The sequence below is a fragment of the Heterodontus francisci genome, unplaced genomic scaffold (assembly GCF_036365525.1).
Source record: "Heterodontus francisci isolate sHetFra1 unplaced genomic scaffold, sHetFra1.hap1 HAP1_SCAFFOLD_913, whole genome shotgun sequence".
NCBI classification, from domain to species: Eukaryota; Metazoa; Chordata; class Chondrichthyes; order Heterodontiformes; family Heterodontidae; genus Heterodontus; species Heterodontus francisci.
This window is the reverse complement of record NW_027141233.1, coordinates 233062-257694: the sequence shown is the minus strand read 5'-3', so window position 1 is coordinate 257694 and position 24633 is coordinate 233062. Positions and strand designations below refer to the sequence as shown.

General features: G+C 53.4%; 1 protein-coding gene across 4 annotated transcripts in view; it reads left to right on the top strand.

The window, feature by feature from the left end:
- LOC137362499 (lysine-specific demethylase 6B-like) overlaps positions 1-21465 on the top strand; it is a 46439-nt gene extending 24974 nt beyond the window's left edge. For 3 of the 4 annotated variants that reach the window (XM_068026880.1, XM_068026879.1, XM_068026881.1), the window contains exons 7-23: positions 934-1023; positions 1244-1429; positions 1987-2145; positions 2565-2852; positions 3470-5436; positions 7444-7570; positions 8962-9067; positions 10356-10561; positions 11764-11840; positions 12024-12095; positions 12810-12958; positions 13303-13417; positions 15216-15403; positions 17593-17734; positions 17985-18111; positions 18704-18874; positions 20215-21465. In XM_068026880.1, the coding sequence (XP_067882981.1) occupies positions 934-1023; positions 1244-1429; positions 1987-2145; positions 2565-2852; positions 3470-5436; positions 7444-7570; positions 8962-9067; positions 10356-10561; positions 11764-11840; positions 12024-12095; positions 12810-12958; positions 13303-13417; positions 15216-15403; positions 17593-17734; positions 17985-18111; positions 18704-18874; positions 20215-20241 (4197 nt within the window). In that variant the 3' untranslated portion in view covers positions 20242-21465. The remainder of the gene's footprint in view (positions 1-933; positions 1024-1243; positions 1430-1986; positions 2146-2564; positions 2853-3469; positions 5437-7443; positions 7571-8961; positions 9068-10355; positions 10562-11763; positions 11841-12023; positions 12096-12809; positions 12959-13302; positions 13418-15215; positions 15404-17592; positions 17735-17984; positions 18112-18703; positions 18875-20214) is intronic. The other variant, XM_068026882.1, reaches the window with a different exon arrangement.
- The last annotated feature ends 3168 nt before the right edge of the window (positions 21466-24633 follow it).

Genomic DNA, 24633 nt, shown 5'->3' with positions numbered 1-24633 from the left:
CGATACAATTGCAGCAAGACCTCTTTACTCCTGGACTCAAATCCTCTTGCAATAAAGGCCAACATCCCATTTGCCTTCCTAATTGCTTGCCGTACCTGCATGTTAGCTTTCAGTGACTCATAAGCAAGGAAATATAAGATACCCTGCACTAATACCCTGCAGCAGCTCTGGCCTGCACTAAACGGATGACTCCTAAGACCCCCTGAAGGGGTGACTCAGTTGTAACAGACTGAAGGTCCGGGAGCACTTCCTCAGGGCAGTAAAGGCCGACTTGATCCACAGCCCAGCTGCGATCAGCTGCCTCAGCACAAGGCCGGGAATTGATCCTGGACCTTTCCCGGTCTCTCTGGCCCCGGTAAACTGGGTGGACCAAGGGAAAGGCTGCTGGGAGTGAGAGAGGGAGATTTACTAGAATGGGATGAGGGACTTCAGTTAATGTGGAGAGACTAGAGAAGCTGGGATTGTTCCCCTTAGAGAAGAGAAGGTTAAGGGGGAGATTTAATAGAGGTGTTCAAAATCAGGAAGGGTTTTGATAGAGTAAATGAGGAGAAACTGTTTCCACTGGCAGGAGGGTCGGTAACCAGAGGAGGCACGGACTTAAGATAATTGGTAAAAGAACCAGGGGGGGGGAGATGAAGAGAATTCTTTTTAACGCAGTGAGTTGTTGTGATCTGGAACGCGCTGCCTGAAAGGGCGGTGGAAGCAGATTCAATAGTAACTTTCAAAAGGGGGAATTGGAGAAATACTCGAAGGTGGGGAAATTTGCAGGGCAATTGGGGGAAAGAGCAGGGGGTGGGGGGGAAGTGGGACGAATTGGAGAGCTGGCGCAGACACGATGGGCCGAATGGCCTCCTGCGCTGTATGATTCTCACCACGTTTGTTTCGTTCCTCCTTTTGTTTCCGTCCCCTCTTCCTGTCCTCCGGAAACATCAGGTACACGTCTGGAAGTTGCGCTCCAATCCACCCCCGAACAGACAGAGGACCCTACCAACCTTGCAGGAAGTCTGGAACATTCTGCAACAGGTTAGCAACTCTCCGGCTCCTTCCTTCAGATCCTTTTTTTTGTCATTTTTAATCCCTTTTGGGTGATGCAACGGCCTCGTGTATTAAACGTTGAATGTGTTTTTTTTTTGCCTCTCTTATCTCTCCCTCCCTGCTCTCTCCCTCGCTCGCTCCTTCTCTCCCGCCCTCCCTCCCTCCCTTCACCCTTCTCGTTCTCGCTCTCCCCCCCCCCCCCCCTCAGAAGCGAAACTACAACTCCACCAAAAATGGCTGTCAGCTGAAGAGGGCAGCAGGCCCTGGGGATCATTGTGCACAACAGTCCATGCCCCCCCTCCACCAAGTGGTACGGCCCTCGCACGGCAATGAAATCCCAAGTCCAGTCAAGAGGAAACGGAGCAGGAGCCCAGACCAGATACAGAGTCACCAGGTAATGCTCTTGGCAACAAAAGGCCACCCTAGCTTTCGGAAGGTCATGATTTATTCGCAAATGTCGTTTGACGCAGGAACTCGAGGGCCGCCTGACATCTGGAGTTGTAATCATTGGCTACTTTAAAAATTGGTTAACTTGACCGGCCCCTTTCAGGCCACAGGCCCTGGAAGTGACTTTTAAACCAGCTTTTCCTTGGGTCAGTCAGAGGCTAATTGCTTGGGCGTTTCTGTAGGTTAGCGGCTGCTTGTAAAACTCTGTTTTTCTGGCTGTTGAGGTCAGGCAAAGGGAAAACAGTTTCATACCGTCCAGTGTCACGTCAGTGCAGCGAATGGTGTCACGTGTTTGTTTATGTGCTCCTTCGGACGTCTCGGACTCTGGCTGGGGATACAATCACAGAAGCAGCTTTGCACCCTTGCCTCATCCACCCACCCCCCCCCCCCCCACCACCTTAAAGCGGCCACTCACAAAGCGCGAGGGCGGGGGAGGCAGTTGTTGGCGGGCTATTCGGCTCCAGGGGGCGTCGCAGGCGCTAATAGATGTATTTGTTCAACCAGCAGGTACACCATTCAGGAATGCAGCGACCGGGAGACCCTGCCCACTCCAGTTTACCCCCCCACGGCCAGTACCCGTCACAGAAAGCAGGTGCCGCTTGGCTCCACGCGCACAAAGAGTCGTGGTCCCATGGCAGGAAGGACTCGCCTGTCAACGTTCAGGTACCGTTTTAGATTCGGAGAGGTTTCGGGGAGGGGGATTGAGAGGGGAGGACTGAGACAGCTCAGGAGAGGAGGGGGAGCGTGAGGGGTGAAGGGGGGGGGTGGTGGGTGACCAGAAGGAGATTGCGAAGGCAGAGGAAGTGGACACCGACGAGGGATTTATCGATTCATTGGAAGAGAAATAAAGTGTGAATTGGCTGGAATGGTGTGATGGACATGGAGGGGTTGCAGAGTGTTCCCCAGTCCGTAGATTATGAAGGAAGGAGTATTGTGATCAGTAGGGGTGGGTTTGAATGCAAGGCCCGGGGGTAGAGGGGGGGAGGGGATGTGGTTTGTTTGGTGGGGGGACGGTTTTGGTTTAAGGACAAGTTATAAACAACACTCACTCATCTCTGTCTCTCCCCCCTCCACCCGTCCAGGAACAGAGGAGACCTGCGGCCGACGCTGTTCCTGGCAGCTCCTCCTCCTCCGGCCCCCATGGCAACCCCACCGTCCACCCGGTCACCACCACAACCGGCCAGCCGGCCTGCGGCGGCCCCGTCCCCTCGCGGGGGGAGCCCCGCGGCCGGCAGCCCTGCGCAGGACACGAGGCCAAGGAGGCGCAGAGGCCGAGGGCGGAGGGAGAGGTCCCGCCCCACCAGCAGAGAACCGCGAGCACCGAGCACTGGAAACCCCAGCAGGGCCCAAACCCGGCTGGCTCCACCGCAGTGAGTACCTCAGCTTTATCGTACCTCGCGGTCCCGTGGCGGGGGGGGGGGGGGGGCGCCAGGACTCCCACCTTCCGTCCTCCGTAAATTTGAGCTTATCCGAAAATTCCCTGCACGCGTCTTAACCGTTCTCCCACGCTCGCCAACCTGCACTGCATCGATTTTAAAATCCGCATCCCATGTTTTCAAATCCCCCCCCCCCCCCCCTTCCCATGGCCTCACCCCCTCCCTATCTCTGTAACCCTCCTCCAGCCCCTACCACCCTCCGGATCTCTGCTCTTCTCCAATTCATGCACAACCCCCAATTCCCATCACTCCACCATTGGCGGCCCTGCCTTCAGCTGACTGGGGTCCCTAGCTCTGGAATTCCCTCCCTAAACCCTCTCCGCCTCTCTCCTTCCCCCTTTAAGACGCTCCTTAAAACCGACCTCTTTAAGTGAGTTTTTGGTCATCTGTCCCTAATATCTCCTTATGTGGCTCGGTGTCAAATTGTGTTTGATAACGCTCCCGTGAAGCGCCTTGGGATGTTTTACTACATTAAAGGCGCTATATAAATGCAAGTTGTTTGTTTATTGCAGGCCATTGAGTTTGTGTGTGTCTCTCTCTTTCTTTTCCAGCTTCTTGGATGCTACCGGAGCTCGGAAGGCCACCCTCAGGGTCCAAATGGCCGGCTTGACCGAGGCCCCCACACTCACCAGGGCAGCGCCCTGCTCCCGGAGGCCCCAGCCATCGCCACCACCGCCCCCGAGGCCTGCAGCGCCACGCACTCCGCCCACCTCAGCGCCTCCCCCAAGGGCGAGCGGTGCGTCCCCCGCCGGGGGGCGCCGGAGCCCGGGGACAGGCGTCGCGACGGGGAGCGCTGCTACTGGGGGTCGTCCCGCGAGCGGGCCCCGACCCCGCTGGACGGGCAGCCATCTTGTCGCAGCCCGCCCGCCAAGGTGGAAGAGTTGGGGCACGTGGCACCTGCCCGGCGGGCACCCCAGCCCCCACTGACCCCAGTGGACCAGGCCCAGGGCCCTTGCCCCAAGACTGAACAGAAGCCCAACCCCAAAGATCCAGCAGTTGCCCGGGGCCCCACGTGGGAGCGAAAGGGGGGCGGGGGCTCAGCCTGGCCCAGTCGTGAGCAGCCCAAGTCTGTCACGTCCCCCACCCCCAGAGACCCCTGCCGGGCCTCCCAGCCTCGGATGCCCCCACTCTCCGGGCCCCATCGCACTTGCACTGATGAGAGCCGGGGCAGGGCTGCCCCTAGGCCCGACCAACCTGGCTCGGCTGCCAAGCCCGCGCCGACGCTGCCCACTTCAGTCTCCAAGCTGTCCCGTGGCTTTGCCAGCCCGCCCCGTCTGGCCGAGGCCCCGAAGGCCAAACCAGGCCACGGGGAGGGGGTGGACGGCCGCTGGCTCCCCAAGCCCCCGCCGCTCACCTGCGCTCTTTCGGGCAGGCCGGCGGCGCCCCCTCCCCCGCCCCCTGCCAGCCCCGACACGAAGCCCACCTCTCCCGACCCCGCCGCGCCGCCCAGTCCCAGGGCCGGAATGTTCTACCGGGCCCCGTCACCCGGCCACGGCGAGGGGAAGGCGGCGCCTGTGCCAGCCTGCCACAAGGCCGCCCGCGTGCTCAAGTCTCTGGCCAGCGCCCTGGAGGGGCAGCACCTCGCCTGCCGAGTCCACGCCAAGTCCGCGGCCCAGCCACCCGGGGCCCCGGCCGCGGGCAAGGGCCTGCTGCTGCCGGTTGCCCCGGGAGACCGGGCCTCCTCCTCCTCGCCGGAGAGCGAGATGTGGATCAAGGCCATCATCACGACGGAGGCCCAGAAGAGCGGGGCCAACGGCGCCCACCGCCACCACCACCGTCACCGGCATCGCCCCCGCCCCCCACCCCCTCCTCCTGAACCTCCGGCGGCGGATGAGCCGGCCACTAGTCCCTGCAAGGTTGAGTCGCCGGCCGAGAGGCCGGGCCTGGAGCCTGAGACCTTGTCCCCTCCGGGTCTGGGCCGCCCCTGCGGAAACGCCACCAGCGCTAACCGGCCTGCCGGCAAGACCTGTGAGGCCGAGCGGGCAGTGTCTCCAACTCCGCCGCCGCCAGCCGCCCAGCGGGAGGAGGGCCGGCCGCAGGGGCAGCATCGGAGGCCCAAGCACCGCAGTAAGCACTCGTCCCGCGACCGGAGCCGGCGGCGGAACCGCGGCAGCAAGTCGGGCAAGGGCAAGCAGCGGCGGATCCTGGGCAACATCGACCTGCAGAGCAAGGAGATCCAGGCCCGGGAGAAAGTCAAGGCCGAGGTGCCCAAGGTCTCCAAGCCCGCGCCGCCCCCCTCGGCTGAGGAGCCAGAGTGGGCGGAGGCCAGGAGGGCGGAGCCGCCAGCGCCCGCCGGGAAGGATCCAGATGCCGGTGGGCGCAGCGCGCTGGGCGCCTCGAACATCCTGCGGGTCAAACCCTTCCCGGAGGGCACGACAAAGGAGCTGAAGATCAAGCTGATAAAGGTGGAGAGCGGAGACAGGGAAACCTTCATCGCCTCCGAGGTGGAGGAGAGGCGGATCCGGTTATCAGACCTCACCATCGAAAGCTCCGGCGCCGACGTCATCCGGGCCTGCAAGTAAGTCAGCCAGCAGAGGAAACCCTCCAATCCTACCCCACCCCCCCACCCCACCCCCAGAAAAAGAAGTCCAGGAGCACCCGGGTACTTAAACAGGGGCGTCTTCCCCTTAGAAACATAGTCCAGTGCGGGCAGAAGATGGGGTGGAGCTGCCGTGCCAGGATGAAGGGGAACAGTACGTCTTAGTAATGGCGGCTGGCTTTACCCACAATGCTCTGCGCCATTGGGGGTGCTGTATTATTCCTATAAGAGTGTGTTCACACTTGTTACACTACTCATTAGGCCTGCCCTCGTTGATCTGAAACCAGCTAGGAGGGGAAAATGATACAATCTGTAATAAGTCAGTGCTTCAGAGATGATTCTATTGCACAGAGCCTTGTCCAGACTCCATCTGGAGTGACTGCGCTCAGTCCCGGGCCCCCCACCTCAGGGAGGATATACTGGCCTCGGAGAGGGCGCCGTGCAGATTCACCAGACTGATCCCCGGGGCTGAAAGGGTTAAATCACAAGGACAGGTTGCACAGACTCGGCTTGTATTCCCTCGAGAGTCGAAGATTAAGGGGGTGATCTAATTGAGGGGTTTAAGATGATTAAAGGGTTCGATCGGGTCGATAGAGAGAAACTATTTCCTCTGGTGGGGCGGGGGGGGGTGGGGGGGTGGTGGGGGAGTCCAGAACAAGGGGGCAGAGCCTGAAAATTCGAGCCAGGTCGTTCGGGGGTGATGTCAGGAAGCGCTTCTTCACACAAAGGGGAGTGGGAATCTGGAACTCTCTCCCCCCAATAAAAAGCTGTTGAGGCCGGGGGTCAATTGAAAATATCAAAACTGAGATTGATACATTTGTGTTGGGTCAGGGGATTAAGGGTTTACAGAACCAGGTCAGGTGGATGAAGGGATGCAGAACAGCCATGATCTGACTGAATGGTGGAACAGGCTCGAGGGGCTGAATGGCCCCCTCCTGTTCCTGATGTTCACGTATCAGGTGATGAGTCCCAAACTCCAGTACTTCTGGAATATACCGTAGTGCTTTACCCAAATAACAGCAATAAACCCATTACTTCAATTTCTTTGACTTTCCAATCTGTGTTTTAGTTTACTGAGTGACAGTGTGAGGGAGCTGGATTAACATCAGTAGAGATACAGTCAGTAACACAGGGTGCTGGGGGGGAGAGGGGTTACTGAGTGACAGTGTGAGGGAGCTGGATTAACATCAGTAGAGATACAGTCAGTAACACAGGGGGCTGGGGGGAGAGGGGTTACTGAGTGACAGTGTGAGGGAGCTGGATTAACATCAGTAGAGATACAGTCAGTAACACAGGGGGCTGGGGGGAGAGGGGTTACTGAGTGACAGTGTGAGGGAGCTGGATTAACATCAGTAGAGATACAGTCAGTAACACAGGGGGCTGGGGGGAGAGGGGTTACTGAGTGACAGTGTGAGGGAGCTGGATTAACATCAGTAGAGATACAGTCAGTAACACAGGGGGCTGGGGGGGAGAGGGGTTACTGAGTGACAGTGTGAGGGAGCTGGATTAACATCAGTAGAGATACAGTCAGTAACACAGGGTGCTGGGGGGGAGAGGGTTTACTGAGTGACAGTGTGAGGGAGCTGGATTAACATCAGTAGAGATACAGTCAGTAACACAGGGTGCTGGGGGAGAGGGTTTACTGAGTGACAGTGTGAGGGAGCTGGATTAACATCAGTAGAGGTACAGTCAGTAACACAGGGCGCTGGGGGAGAGGGGTTACTGAGTGACAGTGTGAGGGAGCTGGATTAACATCAGTTGAGATACAGTCAGTAACACGGTGCTGTGCACACAGGACACGGGGAGAGGGGTTACTGACTACACTAGTAGATGGATGGTAAATAAAGACCCATCTACTGGACTGAATGCCCCTCGCCTGGTATTGATGATTGTCCCCCTCTGTCCCTGCTTTGCTCATCTGTAAAATACAGAGACTGGTGCCGCCCTTCCCAGTCGACTAGCCTTATGTTCTTGTCTTTGTTCCAGGTCCACGAAGTTGAAGGGGAAGTTCACGGCCTCGTGTGTGTTACCAGCCCACTCTGTGAAGCCGGGCTGCCTGACTGAGCAGCAACCCCTCCGGGAGAAGCTCAACCCTCCGACCCCCAGCATTTACGTAGGTCCCATCCCCCTCCCCCCCCCCCTCCCCACCATCACTTCTGCTGTGCTCAGCAGACTATCGGCGAGCCTCTCAAGCTGCTGCGTTCGTTGCGCGCCCTCTCTTTCTTTCTCCCCCACTGTGGCGCATGTCAAGTTGTCCCTCACCTGTCTGTCTTCCGCCAAACCCCCAGCCCACTCGGCTGGGTTGAATTTGTGGGTTGCTCCCAAGCTGTTTGAGGGGGGCGGGGGCAAGACTGCCAATTGCCCGCCACCCCCTCCTCCTAATCAAGACAGGGTGTGGCTCCACCGCGATGCCCTCCTTGGTCGAACAGCCCGCCAGTATTGGCCTGGCGGGTTGTCGCACTGAAAGGGTGCGCAGTGCCTGTGGAAGTCAAGCCTCTCTGAGGAATGTTGAGGCAGCCAAAAGCCTGCTCCATCCCGGGTTTGGAGGGTGGGTCATTACATGGACTGTCGACATCTGCACGTGGATAGAGAGAGGGGCAAGCGGAGGTCTTCCGGCCTAACGGTACAAAGCATTCTCTCACCCCTCAGGCTAACTCGGCAGCAAGTGTAAACCTCTGCCCTTTCCACCTGGCTTGGATATGAAGCCACGGTCCCAGAATCGTGAAGATAATTTCTGTCCCTTTCCCAACCCCAATCGGTCAAGGGTATGGCTTCCACCGGCACTGGGCACCACCCACAAGCCCAGTGGGCTGCTGGAGCACAGAGGGCATCGCAGAGAGCAATTCTGTGCCCGTGTGACGCTTCGCTGTGGCGGGTCTAATGCAGGCTGATGTCACAGGTGACACTTGCGGTATCACCTCCACCCAGCACTCAAACCTATCCTCCAGTGTGACCTCCAACGACCCTCCGAGATCTCTGCTGCTCCTCCAATTCCGGCCTCTTGAGCATCGCCCCCCCCCCCACCCCCCGATTCCCATTGCTCCACCATTGGCGGCATTCCGTCAGCTGCCCGAAACCCCGAGCTCTGGAATTCCCCTCCCTAAACCCTCTCCGCCCCTCTCCTCCTTTAAGACGCTCCTTAAAACCGACCTCTTTGACCGAGCCTTTGGTCGCCTGTCCCGAATACCTCCTTACGTGACTCGGTGTTTTGTTCGATATTGTTCCCATGACGTGCCCGGGGATGTTTTACTCCGATTAAGGGCGCTGTATGAATGCAAGTTGTTGTTGCACTGTTGTTGAACTCTGGCCCCGGAGGTCAAAGTGCAGAGGCTGATCCCTTGCCCGAGAGGATCTTTGCCTGGGCTGCATTTGAGTCACTGTTTGAAGTTCCTGTACGACGGGCGCTGTTCGGAGCAGGGCAGAGTTCCTGCGTGACTTTTTTGCTGAGTTAATACTGTGTAAACTTATTTCTCTCTCTCTCTCTCTCCGTTCAATCTCTTGCAGTTAGAAAGCAAGCGGGATGCTTTCTCACCGGTGCTACAGCAGTTCTGTACGGACGCGAAGACCCCAATCACTGTGATACGGGGGCTGGCTGGATCTCTGCGTCTGAGTGAGTGATTGTGTTTCAAAATCTGTAAAGAGAAACGTCACCCCCCCCCCCCCCCAACCCATTCCCCCATTTCCTTCCCCCGCCCCCCCCCCCCTCCCCCACCTCCAGTACGTCACTCTCTGAGTCAGAAGGTCGTTGGGGGGGGGGGGGGAGGGAGGGGAGGGTCGAGCCCCACTCCAGAGTCTCGAGCCCATAATCCGGGCCGACGCTCCCAGTGCCAGTACTGAGGGAGTGCTGCAGCGTCGGAGGGTGCCGTCTTCCGGATGAGGCCTTCAACCGAGGTTCCATCCGGCGCTGGCTGTAAAGTGTTTTGGGGCGTGCTGAGGCTGGGACGGGCGCTATATAAATGTGACGTCTTTCCTTTTAAGCACACCGTCCGATGCGCCGCTGAGGGTCACAGAGCTGGGAGGGGTCCCTGGCTCTGCCCCCCCGGTCTGAGCGCCGTCATTTTGTGTGTCGCCACAAGGTTGGGTGTGAGCAGTTCCCCCTCCCCCGGGGGGCCAGGGAGGGAAAAGGTTGGCCTAAACCCCCACTCGTGCAGTGTCGAGGCTTACACGTGTGAGGAGTGTCTTCCCCCCTGGGTGAGGAGGCGGGGGCTGTGGAGTGGGGTTCCCCTTGTGTGCCAAATGGGATTAGCTTTTCTGTTTTATCGCTTTGTTGACTGTGTTGATATAGTCCTTTCCCCTCGACTGCCGAGAAGGACACGGGCGGCAGACACATGGGAACACCACCACCTGCAAGTTCCCCTCCAAGCCACACACCATCCTGACTTGGAACTATATCGCCGTTCCTTCACTGTCACTGGGTCAAATTCCTGGAACTCCCTTCCTAACAGCACTGTGGGGGGACCTACCCTACATGGACTGCAGCGGTTCAAGAAGGCAGCTCACCACCACCTTCTCAAGGGGCAATTAGGGATGGGCAATAAATGCTGGCCCGACCAGCGAAGCCCACATCCTGAGAATGAATGAAAAAACCCAAGTCCCAAATGTGCATTGATAGGAGGGTGAGAGCTGAAAACGGCCGCCATGACAGTGAGGCATGAGGCTGATGGCCTGGGGGAAAGGAGCATCAGAGAGCGGGAGCTTGGGTGGAGGGAGTGACGCTCACACCCCAACGGTTGGACCCTTGGGTGGGGCTCGTGAGGGTTCTCACCCCTTTTGCGGGTTTGCCAGACTTGAGGTCGGGCAATAGATTGCAATCGTTGTGGGGGGGGTGGTGGTCTTTGCTTGGCACGTGCACAGCTCTGTTTTAAACACCCTCTTTTCCCCTCCTCTCGCCGCGGCAGATCTGGGCCTATTCTCGACCAAGACCCTGGTGGAGGCGAATGGCGAGCACACGGTGGAGGTCCGCACTCAGCTGCAGCAGCCTTCGGACGAGAACTGGGACCCCTCGGGTGGCAGCCAGACCTGGCCCTGCGAGAGCAGCCGCTCCCACACCACCATCGCCAAGTACGCCCAGTACCAGGCCTCCTCATTCCAGGAGTCCCTGCAGGTTAGCGCACTCTCGCTCCTTCCTTCCGTCCCCTCCGGCGTCTGGGTCGAGGGTCAAACTGTGGGGCCGAAGGTCAAGGGAGACACCGTGACCTAGAGCAGGCTGTGACTTATTGATGCCGAGAATTACAAGGGTGATACCAGAGCTGAGAGGCGATAATTACCAGGAAAGATTGAACAGACTGGGGCTCTTTTCTCTAGGAAAGAGAAGGCTGAGGGGTGACCTGATCGAGGGCTTTAAAATGATGAAGGGGTTTTGATAGGGTAGACATAGAGAAGATGTTTCCACTTGTGGGGGGAGACCAGAACTAGGGGGCCTTCGATATAAGACAATCACTAATAAATCCAATGGGGAATTCAGGAGAAACCTCTTTCCCCAGAGAGTGGTGAGAATGTGGAACTCGCTCCCACAGGGAGTGGTTGAGGTGAATAGTGTCGATACATTTAAAGGGAAGCTGGATAAACACACGAGGGAGAAAGGAATAGAGGGATGTGCTGATAGGGTGAGATGAAATAGGGGGTGGGAGGAGGCTCGTGTGGAGCATAAACACCAGCACAGAGCAGATGGGCCGAATGGCCTGTTCCTGTGCTGCACATTCTGTGTACGCTCGGATTTTAAAAGCTTGTAGACTGTAGAGGGAAAAGGTGGAAGGGGGGGTTGATGAGGAGCTTGTGGGAAGGAATGAATTATAGGGGGAACAGCACGATGAGTCTCGAACTCAGCACAGCCTGTAGAGCGGTGGAAGAGTGTGCAGGACAGTTTCCATAAGAAGCCAAGGACTGAGAGGAGGTCAGAGGCTTCCTGGGCTCACTCTTAGAGTCGGGAGGCGGTCAAGGAAGTAGAAACAAGTAAATAAATCTGGCTGTCAACATCTTGCATTTATATAGAGCCTTCAACGTAGCAAAACATCCACAGGCGCTGCACAGGAGTGTAAATTACTGATAGTGAGCCACATGACTTATTAGGGACAGGTGACCAAAAGCTCGGTCAAAGGTGTCGGTTTTAGCAGCGTCTTAAAGGAGGAGAGAGAGGCGGAGAGGGTTTAGGGAGGGAATTCTAGAGCTGAAGGCCCGGCCGCCAATGGTGGAGCGATGGGAATCGGGGGATGGACAAGAGGCCGGAATTGGAGGAGCAGCAGAGATCTGGACAAACAGCGACAGACTATCCTTTTGATGACACGTTTCTGCTTTGTCTGGTAATAGGAAGACAAGGAGAGCGATGAGGAAGAGGCGGAGGCCGAGTCGGAGAAGCCCGTTGACGCTCCTGAGACAGTTAACAGGTACGAGCAGCGCCCAAGGGCCGAGGAGTTAGTTAGGCGGCTCCTCTGCATTAAAGAAGAGTTTATGTGTTGATGACTCGCTGGGGGGGTGCGGGGAGGAAGGGGAAGATCCCATGGTCATGGTGAGAGTGGGGATTACTCAGGTTGCAAGCAGCATCCCTTTAACCCTGTCTCCTCTCTCAGTAGAAACGGACAGAAGGTGCCTCTGAAGGTGATCAAGTTTGGAACCAATATCGATCTCTCCGACCCAAAACTGTGAGTAAACTCAGCCCATTGGCCAGCAGACCCAACCCTCTCTGAAGTGTTTTAAGCGTTGCAGGGTCAGAGTTGACTGGGTACGGTGGGGGGGTCAGCTGTGAGGACACCGTGGGGCTCTCAAGCTCCAGTATGATGCTCTACACAGTCGATTAGCCATGTCAGCCACGGGATGGGGGAGAACATTTTTCGAAGATTCTTGCATACTGGCTTCTGCAATGAGAGAAACAGCAGAACCCGCACGGGGTGGAGTGTCGGGGGCGGTGGGGGGGGGGGGTGTTCTTCTGATCTCCTGAAGTCCACATGGGTGGTGAATTAACCCTTCGGTCTGATTTATTATTGGGGGCAGAACAAGGAACTTGGAGCCCATCGAGTTGCAGAGTAAGAATCATCCCATACCAAGCACCCACTGTCCCCATCAAACACTCCCAGGACAGGTACAGCACGGGGTTAGACACAGAATAAAGCTCCCTCTACACTGTCCCCATCAAACACTCCCAGGACAGGTACAGCACAGGGTTAGATACAGACTAAAGCTCCCTCGACACTGTCCCCATCAAACACTCCCAGGACAGGTACAGCACGGGGGTTAGATACAGAGTAAAGCTCCCTCTACACTGCTGCAGTAAAGTGTCTCGGTGCGGAGGACAGGCTGTAGGTCATCCCGGACTTTGCCGTCAATGCCACTCATTCTGTGCCCCTCTCTCTCACCAGCTGGAAACCACAGTTGCAGGAACTGCTAAAGTTGCCGGCCTTCATGCGGGTCTCGTCGAATGGCAACATGCTGAGCCACGTGGGGCACACCATCTACGGGATGAACACCGTGCAGCTGTACATGAAGGTGCCAGGCAGCCGGACACCGGGTAAGCCTCCGCGCGCATTGCTCTGCCCGGTCCGCCCTCCGCCCTCTCCCGCCCACCTTCTCTCGGACGGGCAGAATAAACAATCCCACGGCCACTGTTTGAAAGAAGAGCTGGTGAGGTCTGGGCTTAAATGTATCCATCCATTAGAAAACCATCAGTGTGAATCATCGGGTTGATTTATCTCTTTGATGTTTGTGGGATCTTTTGCTGCGATCTATTAGACATCGAAAAGAGAACGTCTTTAATTGGCCATCCTCAGGTGGTGCTATAAGAATGCAGTGTTCTCTTGGGTTTTTTTTTTTGTTTGAGTACTAATCTTTGTCACTCTTCCCATTCCCCGATAGGCCACCAGGAGAACAATAATTTCTGTTCGGTCAATATCAACATCGGACCAGGGGATTGTGAATGGTTTGCAGTGCCCGAGGGATACTGGGAAACCATCAGTGAGTTTTGCGACAGGTAAGAGGGGGTCGTTTAACTTGCTGACGTAAAGAGGCGGCACTCCAGGTGGAGCCACGGGCGTTACAGCACAGTACGAGGCCATTCAGCCCATCGAGTCCAAAGCAGCTCTCTCGAGCAATTCAGTCACTTGCACTCTCCTCGCCCCCGCTCTCTCCCCGTCGCCCTGCAAGTTTTATTTCCCTCAAGTGCCCATCCAATTTCCTTCTGAAATCATTGAACGTCTCCGTTTCCACCACCCTCGTCAGGCAGTGAGTTCCAGGTCATTACCACTCGCTGTGTAAAAAAGTTCTTCCTCACCTCCTCCCCTGTAAATCTTACCCAGAACCTTCAATCTGTGTCCTCGAAATCTTGTAGCATCAGCCAATGGGAACAGCTTTTCTTTATCTACCTTATCACCCTCTATCAAATCTCCCCTCAATCTCCTTTACTCCAAGGAGAACAACCCCAGCTTCTCCAACCTAACCTTGTAGCTAAAATCCCTCATCCCTGGAACCATTCTGATAAATCTCCTCTGCACCCTCTCAAGGACCCTCACCATCCTTCCTAAAGTGCGGTGACCAGAACTGGACACAATACTCCAGTTGTGGCCGATCAGAGCTTTATAAAGGTTCAGCATAACCTCCCTGCTTTTGTACTCGGGTTGAAGGGGCAGTAGATCAGGAATGTTACAGCAGTAACCAGTTTGGGGGTCGGAGGGGAGACGGGATGTCCCTTTCAGGCCCGCCAAGTGTACTTGTTGTCAAATAAACAGTTCATACGGGGTTTCATTGGCCTGCTGTTAAGTAAACATTAGGTGTGTTAATGCAGATTGAGGCTGCAGATATTCTGCCTCTGGTGTTTAGTATTCCCCGGACAAGTTTGACCATCAGTTTGTACTTCTTGTGGTGTGACGCACAAGGAAAGGGCGTCACCTGTACTGCTTTGCTCTTAAATAGACGCTTAACTCTCTGATGGCTGGTGCTGAGCCACAGTGTGATGGTTACGGGGCAGCGTCCCCAGCCCTGGTGCTGAGCCACAGTGTGACGGTTACGGGGCAGCGTCCCCAGCCCTGGTGCTGAGCCACAGTGTGACGGTTACGGGGCAGCGTCCCCAGCCCTGGTGCTGAGCGTGCTGTTTGCTCCCAGGGGGCAATCAGTCCAGCTTCCTGCTCCTGCTTGCTCCGTAGTGACCCCTGTTGGAAGGTATGATTATCAGCAGCGATGTCCACTGCAGTCGAATAGCCCAGGCACCTTCTTATAACCTGGAGGGTTACTGGTAGCTGTGCAACTCCGCACCCCGGCGATAGTGTCTCAAGGTGGGATGCAAGAGAAGGCCCACGGCTTCGAAGCACCAGTTTGCTCGTCAACCTTTCACCTCTCTCTTGTGCCGATGTTTGGTAGAGGGCGCGGCGGGGGAGGTACAGGCCCCTCCCATGCGGACATTTCGACGAGCCGTTACATTTCTCAGTCTTCCCTTGCTGTTGCCTCTGAGTTAGGAGGTTGTGGGGTCAAGTCCCACTTCAGAGAGGGAGTGCTGCATTGTCAGAGGAACTGTCTTTTGGATGACCCATTAAACTGGACTTAAAAGATCCCACAGGGACTATTGGAAGGAGAGTTCTCCCCAGTGTCCAATATTTACCCTTCAATCAACATATTATCCCGTCATTATCGCATGGGTGTTTGTGGGATCTTACTTTGTGCAAATCAGTTGCTGCGTTCCATACAATACAGCTACACTTCAGGGGTAGTTCATTGGCTGTCCTGAGGTTGTGAACAGTGCTATATAAATGCACGTTCTTCTTTTCTCTCCCCTGCAGGCACGGTGTTGACTACCTGACAGGCTCATGGTGGCCAGTCCTGGATGATCTGTACGCAGCTAAAATCCCAGTGTACCGTTTCATCCAGCGCCCAGGGGACCTGGTGTGGATCAACGCGGGCACAGTTCACTGGGTGCAAGCTACGGGATGGTGCAACAACATCGCCTGGAACGTGGGGCCGCTGACCGGTCAGTGTGACGCGTGCGGAAGGGAACTGCAGCAGCCCCTCATGTCATGCAGCCATTAATGGGTTCCAATTTAGAGGTTCCCCGGGGAACACGGGCTGGGGGAGGGGGAGTCACCCGGCATCAGGCTTCAATGCTGTTTCAGTATCACTTCTCACTGGGTAAAGAGAGCTTTACACTGTATCTAATTCCGTGTTTGATGGGACAGTGCAGAGGGGCGGCACAGTGGTTAGCACCGCAGCCTCACAGCTCCAGCGACCCGGGTTCAATTCTGGGTACTGCCCGTGTGGAATTTGCAAGTTCTCCCTGTGTCTGCGTGGGTTTCCTCCGGGTGCTCCGGTTTCCTCCCACAGCCAAAGGCTTGCAGGTTGATAGGTAAATTGGCCATTATAAATTGCCCCTAGTATAGGTAGGTGGTAGGAGAATGGTGGGGATGTGGTAGGGAATATGGGATTAATGTAGGATTAGTATAAATGGGTGGTTGGTCGGCACAGACTCAGTGGGCTGAAGGGCCTGTTTCAGTGCTGTATCTCTAAACTAAAAAATAAAAATAAAAAAATCTAACTCCGTGTTTGATGGGGACAGTGTAGAGGGAGCTTTACTCTGTATCTAACCCCGTGCTGTACCTGTCCTGGGAGTGTTTGACGGGGACAGTGTAGAGGGAGCTTTACTCTGTATCTAACCCCCGTGCTGTACCTGCTCTGGGAGTGTTTGATGGGGACAGTGTAGAGCGAGCTTTACTCTGTATCTAACCCCCGTGCTGTACCTGCTCTGGGAGTGTTTGATGGGACAGTGTAGAGGGAGCTTTACTCTGTATCTAACCCCCGTGCTGTACCTGCTCTGGGAGTGTTTGATGGGACAGTGTAGAGGGAGCTTTACTCTGTATCTAACCCCCGTGCTGTACCTGCTCTGGGAGTGTTTGATGGGACAGTGTAGAGGGAGCTTTACTCTGTATCTAACCCCCGTGCTGTACCTGTCCTGGGAGTGTTTGATGGGACAGTGTAGAGGGAGCTTTACTCTGTATCTAACCCCCGTGCTGTACCTGCTCTGGGAGTGTTTGATGGGACAGTGTAGAGGGAGCTTTACTCTGTATCTAACCCCCGTGCTGTACCTGTCCTGGGAGTGTTTGATGGGACAGTGTAGAGGGAGCTTTACTCTGTATCTAACCCCCGTGCTGTACCTGCTCTGGGAGTGTTTGATGGGGACAGTGTAGAGGGAGCTTTACTCTGTATCTAACCCCCGTGCTGTACCTGCTCTGGGAGTGTTTGATGGGGACAGTGTAGAGGGAGCTTTACTCTGTATCTAACCCCCGTGCTGTACCTGCTCTGGGAGTGTTTGATGGGGACAGTGTAGAGGGAGCTTTACTCTGTATCTAACCCCCGTGCTGTACCTGCTCTGGGAGTGTTTGATGGGGACAGTGTAGAGGGAGCTTTACTCTGTATCTAACCCCCGTGCTGTACCTGCTCTGGGAGTGTTTGATGGGGACAGTGTAGAGGGAGCTTTACTCTGTATCTAACCCCCGTGCTGTACCTGCTCTGGGAGTGTTTGATGGGGACAGTGTAGAGGGAGCTTTACTCTGTATCTAACCCCCGTGCTGTACCTGTCCTGGGGAGTGTTTGATGGGGACAATGCGAGTCACTACACTGAGGCGATGGGATGTGATTGGTTGTGAAGCGACGTGTTCCAAAGGGAGGTGATGGGAGATTCCGAATGTCTCAGAAGAGAAGTTAAGACACATTGAGGGACAGTGAGGAGAACCATTATTCCTCTTCGCCTCTAGTCAACCGGCCTGGCCTTATCCCTAACTCTGGCAGTATAGATGCAGCCTTACTCCCAGGTGTACTGCTGAGATTCCCCAGTGACTGGAGTCGATACAAGGCGGTGACGACAATGAGAATCCTACAGTCCTGGAGGGCTCTAGCTTTCAATTCCACCTGCTCCCAGTCCGTGTTGAGTTAGCTGATGTTAACTGGGCTGGCGTGGGGTGGGCAGGGGCTTAAGTTGGCCTCAGTACCTCTTAGGGGCTGGGAAATTCAGTCCGGGTCCCCGCTGCCGATCCGGACAGGACCCCTGGGGGAGGAAATTCCAGCGGTATCTATAATATTTTGAATAAAGAGAAAAGACGCCCGTTGTGTGACAGCTCCCTGACTCTGTCTCTCTTTCTCTCTCTCTCTCTCTGCTTCCGCCTGCAGCCTATCAGTACCAGCTCGCTCTGGAACGCTACGAGTGGAATAAGGTGAAGAAGGTCAAATCGATCGTGCCCATGATTCACGTGACCTGGAACGCAGCGCGCACGGTCAAAGTGACTGATCCCGAGCTGTACAGAATGATCAAGTAAGCAGTGTTTTCCGAAACCCCCTCGCAGCCAAACCGCCCCCCCCCCCCTCCCCCCAGCATCTTATCCTCTCCCTCCGACTCTCTCGCTTGCTCACCCTTGCTCTCTCGCCCTGGCTATCGCTCTCACCCCTCGCCCGCCTGTCCACCTTCGGGGTCCGGCCCTCGCTCTCTTTCGCTGCACCCTCTGAGCAAATCCTTGACCGTCAACCTTTAACCTCTGACCTCCCCCCCCCCCCTCCTTTTTTAGGTACTGCCTGATGACGTCACTGAAGCAGTGTCAACTCCTGCGAGATGCGCTGACCAACTCCGGCAAGAAGATCATCTTCCAGAGTCGGGTGAAGGAGGAGCCCGCGTACTACTGCAACGAGTGTGAGGTACGAGACCCCCGTCCCCCGTCCCACTACACCATGCAGACTCGATTCAGACCCCGGGGGCCAGGGGAGGTTCAATCTCAGTCAAAGCCTTTCAGTGCTGAAAATAGCCCGTTTTTTCTTCAGTACATTCCTGTCCCTCATCCTCCCTCCTCTTTCCCCCAATATATCTGACAACTGTACAGATCAGGGAGGTCCTGGGAGTGGGAGTTTACTCCTCTGTCTAAAATCAGCCAGAGCAGCGGGTCTCAGTGCCTACCCCCTCCACAGGCAAGAGGGGGCGGGGCTTCTGTTCCCATTAGAGAGTTGAGTGTCACCATCCAGTGATTCCCCCCATGCAAAGGGGGCGCAGGCAGGGTCAGGGCTGCAACTAAGTTGTGATGCCTCCCAAAGTCAAATATCTACCTGCTTTGTAAGGCTTATGCCTGAAGGGTAGGGGGTGGGGGGCCTGTGAGGTTCTCATTTAGGCATCTGGCCTGGTGGCAGGCCGCAGGAGTCTCCCCTACACCTGCCCAGCCCTTATTACCTTCAACGCCCCAACCGCACTGACCTCTCTCTTTCGCTCTCCCTCCCTCTCTCCCTCCCGCTCTCACAGCTCGAGGTGTTCAACATCCTGTTCGTCACAAGCGAGAACAACAACCGTAAATCCTACATCGTGCACTGCGAGGACTGCGCCCGGCAACGGAGCCCCTCGCTCCTCAACGTCGTGATCCTGGAGCAGTACAAGATGGACGACCTGGTGCAGGCCTACGACCATTTCATTCTGGTGAGTGAGAGCGCCGGGGTCAGGGGAGGGAAGCGGAAAGACTCTGGCAGTCGGTCGGCAACTCCCGGATACAGTTTTCGGGACAGGGGGGTGGGGGACAGGGCCGTGGCTGAAGGACCTTGACCTTGACTCTGCCCTGTGGGTGTGCTGCAGGGGTATCCTCCCACACCCCCTCCCCGCCCCACCCTGTCACCTCCTGTCCTCGGGAGGTTTAAACCACCGCGCTGTGTCTGGTCTTCAGGTAACTGGGGAGTGACCCATGGAGCAGCACTACTGCTGGGTGCCTGTCGGCAGCACTGCAGGCAGTGGTCAGCACAGATGGCTCAACACTGCCCCGCTGGGTGGTCAGTGAAACTGCAGCTAGTGGTCAGCACTGCCCCGTTGGGAGGTTAGGGGTACTGCAGCTAGTGGTCAGCACTGATGGCTCAGTACTGCCCCGTTGGGCAGTTGGTGGTACTGCAGCTAGTGGTGAATACTGGCTCAGCACTGCTCCATTGGGCACTTGGTGGTACTGCAGCTAGGTGGTCAGCACTGATGGCCCAGTACTGCCCCATTGGGCAGTTGGTGGTACTGCAGCTAGTGGTCAGCACTGCCCCATTGGGCAGTAGACAGGATTTGCTACCACAGAATGTTTGGAGGACTGAGTGCTACCTTGGGAATTTGGTGCAGAGGGAGAAAGAGGTGCTGTTTTTTATACCTTTTCGTTCAACCTCCAGTAGCTGGTGAGTGTATTTCTGTCTGCAAGCTTGGGACTGTAACTGGCTTTCACTTTATCTGAGTAAATTCATAATAGGTGGTCCTGGACAACCATAAGGCTGAGATAGATAGATTTTTGGTCTCTCAGGGAATCGAAGGATATGAGGAGGGTTCGGGGAAGTGGAGTTGAGGCAGAAGATCAGCAATGATCGTAATGAATGTCTGAGGAGGCTCAACGGGTCATACTGTCTACTCCTGCTCCTATTTCTCTTATTTCCAAAGTTCGTACATCAGGCAGCACTGTAGCCAGTGGTCTGTGCTGGTGACTCAGCATTGCCCTCTGTCAGGCAGTCAGTGGTACAGCAGCCTGTATGCAATCATGTTTATATATATTTTTTTAATGTGACTGGCACTGGGTTTGGGTTGGGCTGGGCTGTGATGCCCTTCATGGTTGAATAGCCAACCGCCTAGACTCAAAGTCACAAAGATTGGCCCCTTGTTTAGCCCAGCAGTGACGGTGAGGGTGAATTGAAAGGTTTGATTTGCTGGGTGCTGGGGGGATTGGGGAGGGTGGGGTCTGCAGCAGAGTGTCATGCCTGTGAGTCTTGTACGCTAACTCCCCCTGTGTTCCTGTGTCCCTGCAGACGCCTCAATCAGGCTCATCTAGATGACGAGCTCTTCAAAAGCCATACCAAATGCTTCTCACTGTCCGAGGTTCCCCTCCACCCCAACAAACCCAACACGGACTGTCCAGCCAGCGACCGGGCTCGCCCAAATCACTATGCGGATCTTTGCATCAGCCAATCAGCTACGTGTTTACTCAACCTTATCAGCAGCTGCAGATTGGCCGCGCGAGGTGGAAAAGCAAAATGGCCGCCCCCTCAGGTGGAAAAACAAAATGGCCGCCCCTCCCCTCCCCCGCTTTCAGCCTCACCGAGGCGGTCTTCGGCAGTTATCGTTCTCGAACCTCTGTCACATGACTTGACACTGCAGCAAATACCACTTTGGCCTTCGAAGATGGGAAGAGGAAGAGACAAAAAAAAGGAATTAAAAAAATAAACTTTTTCCTAATCAAAAAAAAAATTGTAAAGCATTAAGAAGTGGTTTTGGATTGCTAAATACGGGTTATAGCAAGAATTATTTTTGTCGTAGCTTCTTGTATGTGTTTCTATGTATTGTGTCACTTTAATTTAGACACACGATCCCACAGTGAAAATCTCACACATATAAATTATCAATCTCATCATCCATTCAATTTACCTCCATTTTTTAAAAAGTTTTTTTTCTAATGTACAGTTTTTGGTTTTATTTATGAAATTTTCTATTTATTCACTCTAATTGTCTCCCCTAAGGTTTCACATTTTTAAGAATTAATTTTGTTTCATTAAGGAAAACATTTCTAACTCCAAGGTTGAGATGTTAGACTGTCCTTCCTTGCTCCTGCCTGTTCCTCTTTTCCGACTTTTCTCACACTCCTTTTTCCCTCATCTTTTCTCCTTTTCTCACTGCCTCCCTCATCTCATTCCTGATCCTGCCCCTCTCTCGCTCTCTGTCTCTTTCTTGTGTTCTCTCGCTATCTCTTCCGTCCTTCACTGCCCTCGTCTCTACTCCATTAACTCCCAGCCAAGGAGCTGACTCGAACTGGATAAGTTTGGATTTGTTTTCCTGAACTGTGTGCTATTGTTTTAATTCTAATTAAAATTGTGCTCGGGGCTTTTTCAAAAACGTGAGGGTTAAGTTTTTTAAGATGGAGTTGGAGGTAGCTTTTTGTTTTTGGATTTTATGACAAGAATATGTTTTGGAGTTTACTGCACTGTTTCACATAAACTGAGCCAGAACTGTCTTAACTTTGTGAATTTGTGTGACATGAATAATAAAGCTTTTGATAAACTTTATTTCTTTCCCACTGTTGTGTACTCAGAGTAAATCTGCATGAGGTCTTTCCTGGGAGCAGCCATGTTGAAGTTTATTTACACCTCCCAACAGAGGGGGCAGCAGAGAGGCAGTAGACAAATGCTTTGCTATCTCAATACAATCAGCAGTTCAATACAGTGAATGACACTCCCTCTCCACTTAAAAAAAAACAACTTATACGTAAAAATGTAGAAGGTACTTGTATATACTTATCCAGGATACAATAACAATGCTCTGAAATTTAACAGGTTGGTTTGTATACTTGTTACTGTAATCACAACTTAAACCATATATAACCAATACTGCCAGAGTAATTTACAGGAAAAAAATTGTTTGACTGTGACTACCAACTCCACTTAATGGTTGATTCTGTGAACCGGCAAACTTTCAGTTTCTTTGTGACTCGCACCTTCATTCTGACTTTCACTTGGGACTGTAGGACATTTCTCGTGTTCTCCCTTTCAGATTTCTTCTTCCAAACAAGTGATGTACATGACACTGACGGAGTCTCTCTGCAATCTTCACTAGATATGTGAATGCACCTAGTCTTTTTACAACAACTCCGAACACCTACTTCTTATCACCTCGGTGGATTTTCACCATACCCTTCTGACCTGCACTGAACTCCCTAACTTTCATGCCTCGTGTATCATGACTCATTTTCACTCTGTCTTACTTTTCCTTTACTTTGCTATTGACATCCAGCTTAAGCAAGTTAAACCTTGTCCTAGGAGCGTGTGTAAACACTTAACTCGTAAGGTGTGCAAACTGTGGGGTTCTTCCATAAGAGAGCAGAAAATTATCTAGCCTGTGTTGAAGAGAAACATGGAAATTCCTGCCTAGCTTGTCACCTAGTAAATACTTCTGTAAAGATCTCCGCAATTTGTACGCTTTCTGCAGCACCATTCGATGCTGTGATTTGGTGGTATTAGTGTGTTTGACTCCATGCTTACTTAGAAATATTTCAAACTCTTCTGACATAGACTGTGGACCATTATCTGATACCACCACCTCTGGCAATCCATAAAATTGCAAACCAGCTTCTCAAAACCTCAATACTTTTGGCACTTGTGGTATTGGGCATAAACTCAACATTTAACCACTTGCTATAGCTAGCAACCAAAAACAAAATATTCTTTAGCCTTCCTCTTCAAAGAAATCGACCTGCACTCGTTTTCTTGTTTGAAAGGAACCTTGGTTGGCTCATTTCTCATTCTGAGACGCACTTAACTTTTCGCCAACTCTTCAATATCACTATGTACCTTTGGATACCAAAAATAGCTTCTTGCTACCGCTTTCATACGGACTATCCCTGCGTGCTCTTGCTGAAATCCCCCTAATAATCTATCCCAAATCCTTGGCGGAATAATGACTCTTAAACTCCACAGGAGACCGCCTTGACACTGTTAATTTCTACGTGTAATTCCTGCAATTTCTCATCACATGCTCCAGACCCGCCATTCATGACATCATTGAGTACTTGACTGAGCACCACACCCTTACAAATTTCTTCACTAATTTCCCTGGCGGAGACTGGCATGTCGTTTGCATATGACAACTAATTTACGGGTAGCTCATTTGCGAAAAATGCATCGGTCTTCGCGGGAAATCTCGAAGGAACAACTGCATTTGCGTGATCTGCTGACTTATGATATTTAATATCGTACTAATGGTGCTCCCTTCTTCGAACCAGATACAATCGTAAGGGCTTGGTGGTCAGTCAGCAAAGTGAACTTTCTACCGCACAGGTATTTTTGGAACACCGTATATGATCGCTCATGCCTCTTTCTCAACTTGTGAGGAATTTTGTTCTGACTTTGTTAAAGTACGTGAAGCACATGTGACAGGCGTCTCCACACCATCTTCCATTTTGTGAGATATCACCACAGCTAAGCCCTGTGGTGAGGCATCGCACACTAAAACCAATGGGACCATAAGCGGGTCGAAACAGCGTCCCTAGTCAGTACGTACTTCATTGTAAATGCTTTCTGCTACTCCACAGACCACTCCTAATCTATTCCATCTTTGAGCAGTTGCTACAATGGAGTGAATGTGTTACCTAAGTCGGGGATGAACTTCGAAAAGGACACAACAATTCTTATGATTGTTCCAAGTTCTTTTCTCTCTGGTCTCCTTGCTTTCAAAATCCCCTCGATCATCTCCTGTGTTGGGGGGGACACAGGTATGTTATACTTCGATGCCACGAAGCAACACTTTGTGCTTTTTAGCTTTGAAGGCGTACTCTTGAATTCGACCTTACCATGTGCTCTTTCTCTGTCCTACCGCTAATTAATATGTCATCCAAAAAGCAGAACAGTCCTTCCATCCCACTTAGTACCTGATCCATGACGCTCTGGAACACTCTGGGAGCAGTAGACACGCCAAATGGTAACCTTTCTACTGGTACGACCCTTTGTGTGCATGAATGGGAAGCAGTTCCTTGCTCTTGTCAGTTAATTCTAATTGCAGATATGCATTTGACAGATCTATCTTACTGAGCACCTTCCTATTTGCTAAATTAGAAAACAATTCATCAGTAGTAGGCAGTGGGTAAGTTTCATTTTTCAATCACCTTATTGTTTATAATCTCCACAAATCTGAATGGACCTATCTGCTTTTTGAACTCCCACAATGGGTGCAGCCCAGTCACTGCTCTTCAACTTTTTTTTAACTGACCCTGTTCTTTCAGATCTATTCAGCACTTACTGCTTCTAACTGTGCATAAGGCATTGGCCTAGCCTTGCAAAACATTGGCCATACATTGTCCTTTATCTTGACGTTGGCCTGGTGATGCCTAATTTTATCATTTGATCCTCCTTGCTCAAAGACCACTTTGTGCACTCTTAGCACTTCCTCAATGTCAGACATACTCTTACTGATCCCCACTGTAAATAACTCGGCCCAGTTTAAGCGTATTTTCTTAAGCCAACTTCTTCCCATTGGGGAGACTTTGTTCCCTGCTACTACCACCAATGGCAAGGAATGGGATGCACTCATTGTATTCCACCTGAACACTAACGTCACCTAACACTGGAATACTGTCATTGGAATAACTAGTCAGGGATTGGTTGGCAAAGTGGGGTTGCAGTAGATCAGCTGTAATGTAATTGACAAAGTAGGTTCAAGGGGCCGAATGGCCTACTCCTGCT